General features: G+C 34.9%; 2 protein-coding genes across 2 annotated transcripts; one reads left to right on the forward strand and one right to left on the reverse strand.

Annotated features, from left to right (window-relative positions):
• Nucleotides 1–381: 381 nt before the first annotated feature.
• Nucleotides 382–5512, reverse strand: LOC136822684 (uncharacterized). Its single transcript, XM_067078975.1, has 4 exons — nucleotides 5167–5512; nucleotides 2641–2805; nucleotides 1895–2020; nucleotides 382–1539 (listed from the first exon to the last, which is right to left on the reverse strand). Exon 4 carries the CDS (start codon nucleotides 1528–1530, stop codon nucleotides 382–384), a length of 1149 nt encoding a protein of 382 aa, XP_066935076.1. The 5' UTR covers nucleotides 1531–1539; nucleotides 1895–2020; nucleotides 2641–2805; nucleotides 5167–5512.
• Nucleotides 5513–7449: 1937 nt separating this feature from the next.
• LOC136822706 (uncharacterized) lies at nucleotides 7450–9847 on the forward strand. The gene is made up of 3 exons (XM_067078986.1): nucleotides 7450–7949; nucleotides 8492–8609; nucleotides 9311–9847. The coding sequence occupies exons 1-3, from the start codon at nucleotides 7682–7684 to the stop codon at nucleotides 9747–9749; spliced, it is 825 nt and encodes a 274-aa protein (XP_066935087.1). The 5' UTR covers nucleotides 7450–7681; the 3' UTR covers nucleotides 9750–9847.
• Nucleotides 9848–11062: the final 1215 nt, after the last annotated feature.

The following is an 11062-nucleotide window of genomic DNA, read 5'->3' on the forward strand; positions in this document are numbered from 1 at the left end:
AAAATACAAAAGTTATGGAATATTACATGCTGATTTTAGTTTTAAATGTTGTCTATGTTTCTTCAATTTTGCTGTGATGGCTTTTTCAACAAATGTTTGCAGTGGCTCAGAAATACCGTAACGCGTGTATGTTGCCTTGAGGATGGTTTGCATTTTTGTTTTTTCAAATTTTCTGAGTCCTTGTCTTCCATTGATGTTGCATTGAAGAATTTCAACGCTATTGAACCAATGCTTAATCTCACCAAAACCATAATCTGCTGCCAACTTAACGCGCTTCTCGTCTGAATCAACTGAATTTCTCAATTGATGAGTCATGTGTTGGAGTTGCTGCTGTTGTTGTTGTGGTGGCGGTTGTCTTTGTTGCTGTTGGGGTGGGAGTTGCTATTGTTGGGGTGGTGGCGGTTGTCGTTGTTGCTGTTGGGGTGGTGGCGGTTGTTGTTGTTGCTGTTGGGGTTGTTGTGGTTCCGCTTGTTGCTGTTGGGGTGGTGGCGGTTGTTGCTGTTGGGGTGGCTGTGGTTGTTGTTGGGGTGGTTCCGGTTGTTGTTGTTGCTGTTGGGGTGGTGGCGGTTGTTGTTGTTGCTGTTGGGGTGGTGGCGGTTGTCGTTGTGGAGGTTGGAATGGCTGTTGTTGCTCTTCATCGAAAGATTGGTCAAAATTGAGTGCTGGTAACCAATCATTGTCCAGAAAGTTGTCAAGGATGTTGTCATCTCTTTGGCTGGTGTTGTTTTTTAACTGCTGGTCCATGTTATACAACTTTGTATGGATTTGGTTGAACTGGTCTTTCATCCAACTTTTAAGATTTTCAATTGAACACCTACAAACTGGACTTTGATGTTGAGTCAGGGTCATTGCAATGTTTGGTGTGGAAAAGTCAAAAGTAGGAATCTGGCTCACTCCTGGCAATGACATGTGTGGCTCAATTGATGCATTGGATTGTTGGATTGTTGGTTCTGGTGTCAATGATTTAAGCGGCTCTGGTGTTGATGGTATGAGCGGCTCTGGTGTTGATGGTTTGAGCGGCTCTGGTGTCGATGGTTTGAGCGGCTCTGGTGTCAATGGTTTGAGCGGCTCTGGTGTCAATGGTTTGAGCGGCTCTGGTGTCGATGGTTTGAGCGGCTCTGGTGTTGATGGTTTGAGCGGCTCTGGTGTCGATGGTTTGAGCGGCTCTGGTGTTGATGGTTTGAGCGGCTCTGGTTCTGATGGTTTGAGCGGCTCTGGCGTCAATGGTTTGAGCGGCTCTGGCGTCGATGGTTGAAGGGGTTCTGGCGTTGGTGGTTTGGTCTGTTCTGGCGTTGGTGGTTTGATTGGTTCAGATGTTGGTTTGTAATTCATTGTCTTGATTGGTGATGGTGATTGGTGTTGATCTTGAGATGTTGGTGGTGTATTAAAAAAATTTGATGGTTTCAAATGGTTGTTGCCTTTGAGTCCCTGATAAGAAACCCTCTTAATCATAAACCCATTGACCTTCTTGATCTTTTCGTCCTTCCTTTTCTGAAACTCGTTCAACAACATCACCTCTTTGGGTCCCATTTCACGTTCCTGAAAATAGATGGTTAAAATTTTCATATCTTAAAGGAAGTACTTTAGACATAGAACCCTTCTCAAGCAGAAACTTTTACAGATCAAAATATAAAAATGTTTTTTTTATTTTTGTTTCATTTAAAAAATTGCAACTAATACTTGTTAAATTCTTTCATTACAGTTTCGCAGGAAAATGGTGGTATCGTATCAAGAGCATTGCAGTGCGTATCAAATCAATAAATCAAAGATAATGTCTAATTGGTTGTCTTCTCCGAGTACAGAAATTTCTGTTTTAGAAATCTGCTTTTGGTGGTATTAAGAACATCTTAGAAGACTTCCATTCAAACATTTCAAAAGTAAGAGTATTTCTTACAGGTGCTGGTCCGCTGTCATCTTTTTGGCTGTCTCTTGAACGTGCTGCCTTTGCTGCCTTCAGTTTTGATTTTGACTTGGTGTTGACTTTCCTAGTGTTTATCTTCTCTTTTTCATCTTTGCGAGGCTGAAATAAAGATAACTATTTAAAACACAATTTCCTTTCCTGGAGCTGTTGGCTTATCTTCTCATTTCTCTCTTCTCAGGAAAGTCATGGCTGATGTTTAAGAAATAAATCGAAAATATTGCAGAAATTAACTCCCATTTTTGCGATCAATCCAAGATAAATTGTAAGTTCTCATTCTCTACAAAATATTTTGAATATTGATCAGGTTATCAATTAGGTAAAAGATTAAAATTTTCTGGTTGCATTGTCCAGCAAATATATTACATAAATTGTTTTACTTTAATCGGTTTAAATTTTCTGGATTTAATTTCAGGAGTCAGAGTTTGTGTGAAAATTTTTTGCGTGGATTTAATCCTTTGGATAAGCCTGAAAATAGTTGTAAAATAGCCATTTTTGCCACAAATTAAAACTTTGGAATGGTTTCTCCCCCGAAAATGCAATTAAAAAATTTTGTGGTTGATTTATTTTCGCGAATATGGCATCTTGTGAAAGTTATCTAATTTAATAATTTAATTTTTTAGGAAATATCCATGTACCAACCAAGATGAAACCATGTTATATCTTCAAAATATCTAGAATCCAAAGCAGTTAAACAATATATATAAAGTAAGTGCTCTTACTCTTTTTTCAGGTGGACAATTTTCCTTTTCCGATTCTTTTGGAGGGTTAGGTTTTCTAGTTTTAAGTTTTTGCGTTGGTGTGGTATCGTCCTTGTTTGATGGTGGTTCTTCAACTAATTTGGTATGTCTTACTGCCTCAGCGTAGGTCTTTCGTTTTTCTTGAGTCTGAAAGAAGAAACAAATAAAGTTTAATATTATCCTTTTATTTATTAGCTTTGAAAATACGGGCTTTAAACTCAATCGAGATACCTTTTTATAGTCCAGAGAGACACCTCCAAATCTTTTGACCCAAATTTTCCAAAGCTGAAATCTCTGAAAATAGTCTTTACACGGTCTTTATTGTTAAATTATAGTAAAAATTTTCAAAGTCGAAAATCTCAGCTTCTAAAAATATTGGAACAAAAGATTTGGAGGTGTCTCTCTGGACTATATAAGGGTATGTCCCTTGAGTTTAAAGCCCGAAGGGATAGAGTTCAATTTCTAAACCTTTCTCAGGCAAGAAAAAGTGAAGCCTTAAAAAATGAGCCGCATTTTTGACGACAGATTGTATCTAGCAATTCCTTTGGTTAACGATTAATATTTTTTTCGAAATTTAGCAGTAAATTTTAGTTTCAATCCATCATTTGTGTAAAAACCAGGCGAGCTGCTCACAAAAATTGGCACCCAAGTTATTTTGATTCCCCTGCCCCTTAGCTTTTCAAAAATTTATAACAAGTGCTTTGACTAATAAAATCAGGTGATTTCACAAATTGAGCGGCTCGACTGGTTTTATGACAGATTGAAACTAAAATTTACCACTAAATTTCGAAAAATATTTTACAAATTGAGCGACTCGCCTGGTTTTTACTCAAATGACAGATTGAAACTAAAATTTACCGCTAAATTTCGAAAAAAATATTTATCGTAAACAAAGGAATGCTAGATTCAATCTGTCGTCAAAAATACAGATTGAAACTAAAATTTACCACTAAATTTCAAAAATTATTTTACAAATTGAGCAGTTCGCCTGGTTTTTACACAAATGACAGATTGAAACTAAAATTTACCACTAAATTTCAAAAATTATTTTACAAATTGAGCGGTTCGCCTGGTTTTTACACAAATGACAGATTGAAACTAAAATTTACCACTAAATTTCGAAAAATATTTTAATCGTAAACAAAGGAATGCTAGATTTAATCTGTCGTCAAAAATACAGATTGAAACTAAAATTTACCACTAAATTTCAAAAATTATTTTACAAATTGAGCGGATCGCCTGGTTTTTACACAAATGATAGATTGAAACTAAAATTTACCACTAAATTTCGAAAAATATTTATGCAACTTTAAGCATTCTCCAGCAAAAAAAAGTGAAGCAAAAAATTGATTTTTTAAATTTCGTGCCGGCGGATAGTATCTAGCATTTTAATTGTTTTTGGAGTACGAGATCAAAAAAAGTAGGCGGCAAACGCTATTTCACATCTCTCAAACCGGCGAAATTGCATACTTTAAGTCACGTGACTTTTGTAAGAAATCCTTCCAAACCTATGCTTCACTTTTCTATAAAGGCCGCATATCTAGCCCTTCGGGCTTTACAGATCTGTGGATTGAACTCTAGCCCTTCGGGCTTTAAACTCCAGAGTGACACCTCTTAATCTTTTGACCCAAAGCTCTCTGAAAATGAGTCTTTACACCGTCTTTATTGTTAAATTCCAAATCTTTTGTCCCAATATTTTTAGAAGTTGAGATTTTCGACTTTGAATTTTAAAATTTTTACTTGAATTTAAAGGGATGATCAGATGGTTTGAGATATTTTGCCTATAGATAGCTTCTAGGAGTTTAGGAAAAATTTCTAAATTTTTCGGTGTACTTATTTTCCTAACTCAAGTTATACCACTTTGAAATTTTGAACCTTTGCTTGAAAACAATAGAAAAAAGTGTGAAAAGTCCCTGAAAAGTCCCATTTTTCGAGATTTCAAATTGGCATAACTTGAGTTAAGAAAATAAATACACCGAAAAATTTAGAGGTTTTTCCTAAAATCCTAGAAGCTATCTGCAGGCAAAATATCTCAGACCATCTGATTATCCCTTTAACAATAGAGTATACAATAGGGTAACAATAAAGACCGTGTAAAGTTGTTTTTGCTTCGCAACCTTTATACAATACGGCTAGGTCGGAAGAAGCAAAAACTAATATGGGATATATTTTTCGAGCTCAGATTCTTTGTCTTTTTTCCAAGCCTTTAGCCTTTAGGCGAGGAAAATATAGAAAACTCTGAACGAGGCTCGGAAAAAATGACGAGAAATCTTAACTCAAAAAATATATCCCATATTGTAAGAGTAAAAGTGTAGAGAACTCGAAAGTATGTGTGTATTAACGAAAACTTTTTTAATTCAGTGCAATAGTGGAGCTCGCTGGTTCGATCAAATAATACGAGATTGAAGAGGGAAATCAACTTTTACGAGATCAAAGATGGAAATCAACTATCACAAAGAAATGCCAATCAAACAAGATATTGGAAACTTTTATAAAAGAAATATATACCGATGCTGCGTCTGATGTTTCCCATTTCTTCTCGAACTCGTTCAATTCCTTTTTCGTCGCTAAAAAAGAAAATAATTTTCATTAAGGGATTATATTGACAAGGCTCAGAATGCTTAAAAACTAAGAAACATGCTAATTATGCTGATTATGTCAAAAAGTTTTGAAACATGAGGCTGCTTGGTAAAACTAGTTTCTTAAAAAAAACGTGTATATACAGCATAGAAGAAGCCAAATTCTTTTCTTAAAACATTTCTTTCGTAAGCAACCTGAGAAAGGTCGACCAAATTAACAACTTCTCCCTTAGCAACGTTCACATTTTTTTATAAGCAACTCCAATTTTCGGCTGATAATTCGCTATGCTTTATCAGAAAAGCTCAATGAGATGGTAAAAAAATAGTTTATTTTAGAACAATTTTGTTGCTTATAAAAAATGTGTAGCGTGGGAAGAAAATTAAAAGCCACCGACAAAATTTACTGTGGGAAATTATAATGGATTGGGTTTTTCCCTTCAAATTTTGGGGTTACCCCTTTGACAAGCATTAATTTAATGAATAAATTAACTTACCAGCTAACTTTAGAACACAACCGGAAACATCATCTTTTCCATCCGAAAAGGTACCAGATCTATTCTTCTCTTTCCAATCGATTAAGTTTAGCGGAACAATTACGGTTGTGTCATCAGATGGACAGTAAAATAGTCCGTACTTTAATTTCATTGAAGCCATGATTAAGTAATATATACTCGATAATTAGATGAATCAGATATTAGATAATTGATCAAATGCTTGTTTATTCCGCAGAGCAAAACACAAAAGTTCCCCTTCTCAAACTTGGCTTTTATAGCTTCCCAAATAACATTCGAATTACATGACGTCGGTGATGTCTACAGTTTATTAAAGTGACGTCAATAAATTCGAACGTTCTGTTGCGAAAATGTGCGATGTCTATAGGTTCGAATGATCGAAAGTAAGATATGCATTGTTCTTGTTAAGTTATATAAATTATTTCAATTGCATATTTATGTATTTTGCTTGTTAAGTTATATAAATTATTTTATTTGTACAATTATTTATTTTGATATAAATAAAAGTTTATCTTGTTAAGTTATGTAAATTATTTTATATGTACAATTATGTAAATTGATATAAATAAAAGTTTCAAATCATTTATACTTTCACGTGACTCTTCCCTCCAATATAAAAGACCTTCCCTCCCGTCTCTCATTTTCGAAAAATTTCTTGTTCAAAGATGGCGGGAAAACGTGAAATTGACATTGCTGAAGAAACTCGTATTGATAAATTTTACAGAGAAGGTTGTTGTAAAAAGAATTGTTATTTGAATTTTACAAAAGAAAAAGCTGCTGAATTTAGAAATGACATTTTCGAACTAGATGAAAACGAGCGCGACATGATGATAATGGGATTCTTTTTTAATCAAAAACATGAAAGTGGTAATAATCTTGAATATTGCATTCGTGGATTTCGTGTTTGTCGAACAGCCTTTTTGTTTTTATTTGCTATTTCGAAGAAGCTATTTTCCACTTTGAGTAAACACTTTGACGAGAATGGTCCAGTCCCTCGTATCCACGGCAACTCAAAGCGACTGCCGCACAATGTTATTGATATTGAACATATAGAGCGAGCTAGAAATTTTATTGAAAACTATGCGCTGGCTAACGCTAAACCACTCCCTGGTCGAGTGCCAAATTATCGCGATAAGGATGCAAAACTGCTACTCATACCATCTCACGAGACTAAAGAGGGTGTTTATAAACAGTATCGCGAGCTTTGTATTGAGTTTGATTTTGATCACATGGGACTGAGTACATTCACGAATTTATGGAGATCGCAATTGCCCAATATCTTAATAACTAAGCCAATGGGAGACTTATGCTGGGTTTGTCAACAAGGCAACGAGCGCCTTCTCCGCAATCATTTGGAAAGCGACGGTGAAGACGACGAACATGAAAAGGCACAAGATGAGCAAACCCTTCACATTGTACAGGCGACTGAAGAAGCCCGGTATTACAGAGCACAGGTAATCACGAGGGGTAAATCACTTGAAAAAAATGTGCAATACTTTTTTAATTCTCATTAACTTTTTCAAACTTTCGTTTTGACTTTTTCCCGATAACGCCCACCGTCCTTGGTCGCCCAAAATTGTCCACCTAATTTTTTTCCATAAACGCCCAAGAAACTTTTTGACTTTTTCAAGACTTCTTTTTTACTTTTATTTTATTTTTTACTCTTTCTTTAACATTTTGTAGAGGTGTACGATAATTTTTCGAGTGACTTACCCCTCTGGAAATCAAGGACTACTAGTATATCCGGGGGTAAAATTGAGCACTGGGACTTGCACATGGTCAAGTTCCCGATTTATATCTCGAGCTTATAGGCATAATTTTTATTTATTTTTATCAAAATCCTCCCTATTTTTTCAGGTCGAAGGGGCCAAACAACAAGCTGCTAGTTTCAAAGAGCCTTTTGAAAAGCACGTCCCTTGTTCGTTTAAAGGCATGGCTCACTATAGCTGGGATTATGCCCAGCAGACCCACTATCCATGCAACCCACTTCAACCTGGACCAATTTTTTTCAAAACACCCAGGAAGTGTGGTATATTTGGGATTTGTAATGACGGCATAAATCTTCAATATAACTACTTGATTGACGAAATAAACACAACTGGGAAGGGGGCAAATTCAACAATTAGCTATTTGCATCATTTTTTCGAAAATTATGGCATGGGTGAGACAGACTCGTATCTACATGCTGATAATTGTTCAGGTAAATATGGATTTCAGAAAATATTGATTTGCCAGCAACTATCAAATCCCAATTTCCCATCCAAAAAATAAAAAATATTTTTTTGAACATTTATAGTGAATCCTTGAGTGTTATCTGAGTTTTTTAAAATAAATTGCTGTTATAAGATTTCCCTGACATACAAACTTAAAGTATATGTTAACATTAAGGGACTATTTTGGCGAGAACTAATTTTGCCAAGTACAGGAGCAAATTATTTAATTTTGTTGAGAACTGATTTTGGCAAATTTTGTCTAGACTTGATCAATTAATTTGCATCAGCCTCTTTAGTCAGTCTACTTTGTTTAATTTTCCAACATTTTACAAAAGGTAATTAAGATTTTGAAATTTTTATCCACCTATTCATCTAGTTTAGGTATAAACTTATTTCTTTTTTATGATTTTTGATGGCGAAAACGTTTTCGCCAACAAAAATCATAGAAAAGAAATAAGTTTATACCTAAACTACTAGTTATCGAGAAAAATAGTGATAAAACAGTTCAATTCCTTTTTTTCATATTCAGGGCAGAATAAAAACAACGCTTTTATTTGGTACTTAATGTGGAGAATTTTGAATGGATTCCACGAAACAATCGAATACAGCTTCATGATAGCTGGCCACACAAAATTCAGCTGTGACAGGTAATGAATAAGATTTCAACAAATGAGTTATCTTCATTACTATAAGATGGTCTAATGTCTAAATCTCTTTTTCATTATTGATACTTTTTAAGCGGTATAATTTAAAGAATCTTTACAAATTCAATTTCACTTCTGATGGCTGAGGTCGATCATGTTATACCGTGAAGTCGGGTAACTTGCATCAGTGGAAGGAAACTTGCATAGCCATCAAATGACTGACCAATCAAAGCAGGAGAATTTCAAAACAAATGAACTACGCAGCTCCGCCTCGCAGCTCTTCTCTACCATTTTGTTTTAATTTAACTTTGTATTTTAATGACCAAAAAAGTCATTCATTTGAGGGGTATGCAAGTTTCCCTCTACTGATGCAAGCTACACGGTATTCACAGTAGTTGTTTTGAAGAACAACTTTGAGAACGCGAAAACCTATTGAATAGCTAATTACTCCAGAACAGTTACCTAGCTAGAGACAAGATAATTTATCACGTTTATAATGGCTGAGGAAAAGTAATGCATGCGGAGTAATTTGTTATTCAATAGGCTGTCATCTTGTTCTCCAAAACAACTATTATACTTGTTATTTGACGCATAATGATTCATAAAAAATTGTCACGCAAAGATTTTAGAAAAAAGGTCCATTAGAAAATGTAATCATTTAACCAAATATTCATTAATATTGCGATTATTCTGTTTCTTTCAAGGTGCTTTGGCAGCTTCAAGAAAAAGTTACGTTTAACTCATGTTTCGTCACTTTATGAAATTGCCGGTGTTTGTGATGAATCAAAATGCAACTACTCAGTGCTTGTTGGAAATCATATCAAAGAAATCAACGTTCCGACATATGACTGGACACACTACTTTGAAAAACAGCTGCAGTTCCAAAAAATCACAAATATTCTCCAATACCATCATTTCAGATTGTCAAAGGACCACCCTGGAGTTGTAAAATGTCTCAAGTCCTTAGATGATGATGAGCCATTTGAATGTTCAATTTTTGCTAATCGTAATCCGCCCAATGTAACAGCTATTTTGCCAAAAATCGTTCCACCGAAAGGATTCACCATTAAACGTGCAGATTATTTGCGTAAGGAAATCCGTCAATTCTGCAAACCTGGGACTGAGGATTTGGTGGCACCCTGATACCATTCATTTATATTATATTTCATCTTGTAAACATAATGATTGTTACAGTTAATCATTCTTACTTCTTCACAAATTGAATAATATATCTTATCCAAATCCACCATTTTTATCAACAAATAGTTTGCTCTTCTTATTTGCTTCTTCAACATACGATTGCTTCTTCAACGTGATTGTCTCTGTATGTGTCGTTTTTTTATGTCGTAATTTCATAAATGTTATGGGTTATGTTATTATTTCATTGCATTAGAAAAATATTTTGTTGCCTGGAAAATAGAGATAAAATGTAAATAAATAATTGTGAGGATATTATTAAGTTCCATGAAAGAATGTAAAATTGTAACAGCTTTGAGTTATTGTTCTAAAAAACTACTCAGTCCTCGATCGAAAGTAGTGATCTTTTTCAAAAAAAGAATGGAGGAGACATCAATAACGTTTGGGGAGTCACATTTGTGAACGATAAACCATATATTCAACGTGAAAAATCGGATATCGAAATTATTCAGTCTCGCTTTAATGATATTCGACTCAGCTTCGCTTCGTCGAATATCATAAAGCTGGACTGAATAATTTTCGATATCCGATTTTTCTTGTCGAATATCTGCTTAATATATATTATATCGCGATCCCGATAGTGCTTTGAAATGGAGATACACAGTGCCAGGTATTGATCGTACGTTCTTCCTGCTGTCAGTCCAAACTGAAATACCAGTGGTTTGAATGATTATAACGTCATTTTCTTTTGTAATACGTCGTTGACAATCTGGTGCGTTACAGCTAAAAATATTGAAAAAAAAAATTATAAAACTTAGCTATTTCAGCCAAGCAACATGAGGGGTTATTTTCTCTAGCAGACAAATTCTTTTTAGAACCGTACACAAGCCTCACCAGAATATAAAGACCAGGCAAATTTTGGAGTTGTGTGCGCCCCTAAAAGGTGAAAAAGATTTGTGGTGGTTTTGGATTGCTAATATGCTATGTTTTCAGGAATGAGAAGAACGTAGTCGTCTAAGAAAACAGCTATTAATTTTTAGAATCTTCCTTACAATCTAGTTTTCATATTTAAAGAAACTAGATTGCTGACGTGTAGAAAAGATTTTCGGCATGACTGATCCTTTTGTTTCGATAATAACATCAAAGCAGGAATAAATTTTCTTCTCGTTTCTTTCTCTGCTTTTTATTTCTTATCAATCAGTTCACGCTTTCCCTCACCACCCGTCTGTCTCATATGCTCGGGGTTCTGAGTTCGACTCCAATGGATGTCCAATTTTTCAATTCTTGATTTTGTTTTTGTGATTTTCTCATCACTTTCA

Source organism: Clytia hemisphaerica, unplaced genomic scaffold (genome assembly GCF_902728285.1).
Source record: "Clytia hemisphaerica strain Z4C2 unplaced genomic scaffold, Clytia hemisphaerica genome assembly, whole genome shotgun sequence".
NCBI classification, from domain to species: Eukaryota; Metazoa; Cnidaria; class Hydrozoa; order Leptothecata; family Clytiidae; genus Clytia; species Clytia hemisphaerica.

Bases quoted from the DNA above. Each gene is read 5' to 3' on its own strand.
- LOC136822684 (XM_067078975.1), bottom strand. From the start codon at position 1,530: ATGGGACCCAAAGAGGTGATGTTGTTGAACGAGTTTCAGAAAAGGAAG.
- LOC136822706 (XM_067078986.1), top strand. From the start codon at position 7,682: ATGGCTCACTATAGCTGGGATTATGCCCAGCAGACCCACTATCCATGC. The intron at 7,950-8,491 runs GTAAATATGGAT...TTTCATATTCAG, and splicing joins ACATGCTGATAATTGTTCAG to GGCAGAATAAAAACAACGCT. The intron at 8,610-9,310 runs GTAATGAATAAG...GTTTCTTTCAAG, and splicing joins ACAAAATTCAGCTGTGACAG to GTGCTTTGGCAGCTTCAAGA.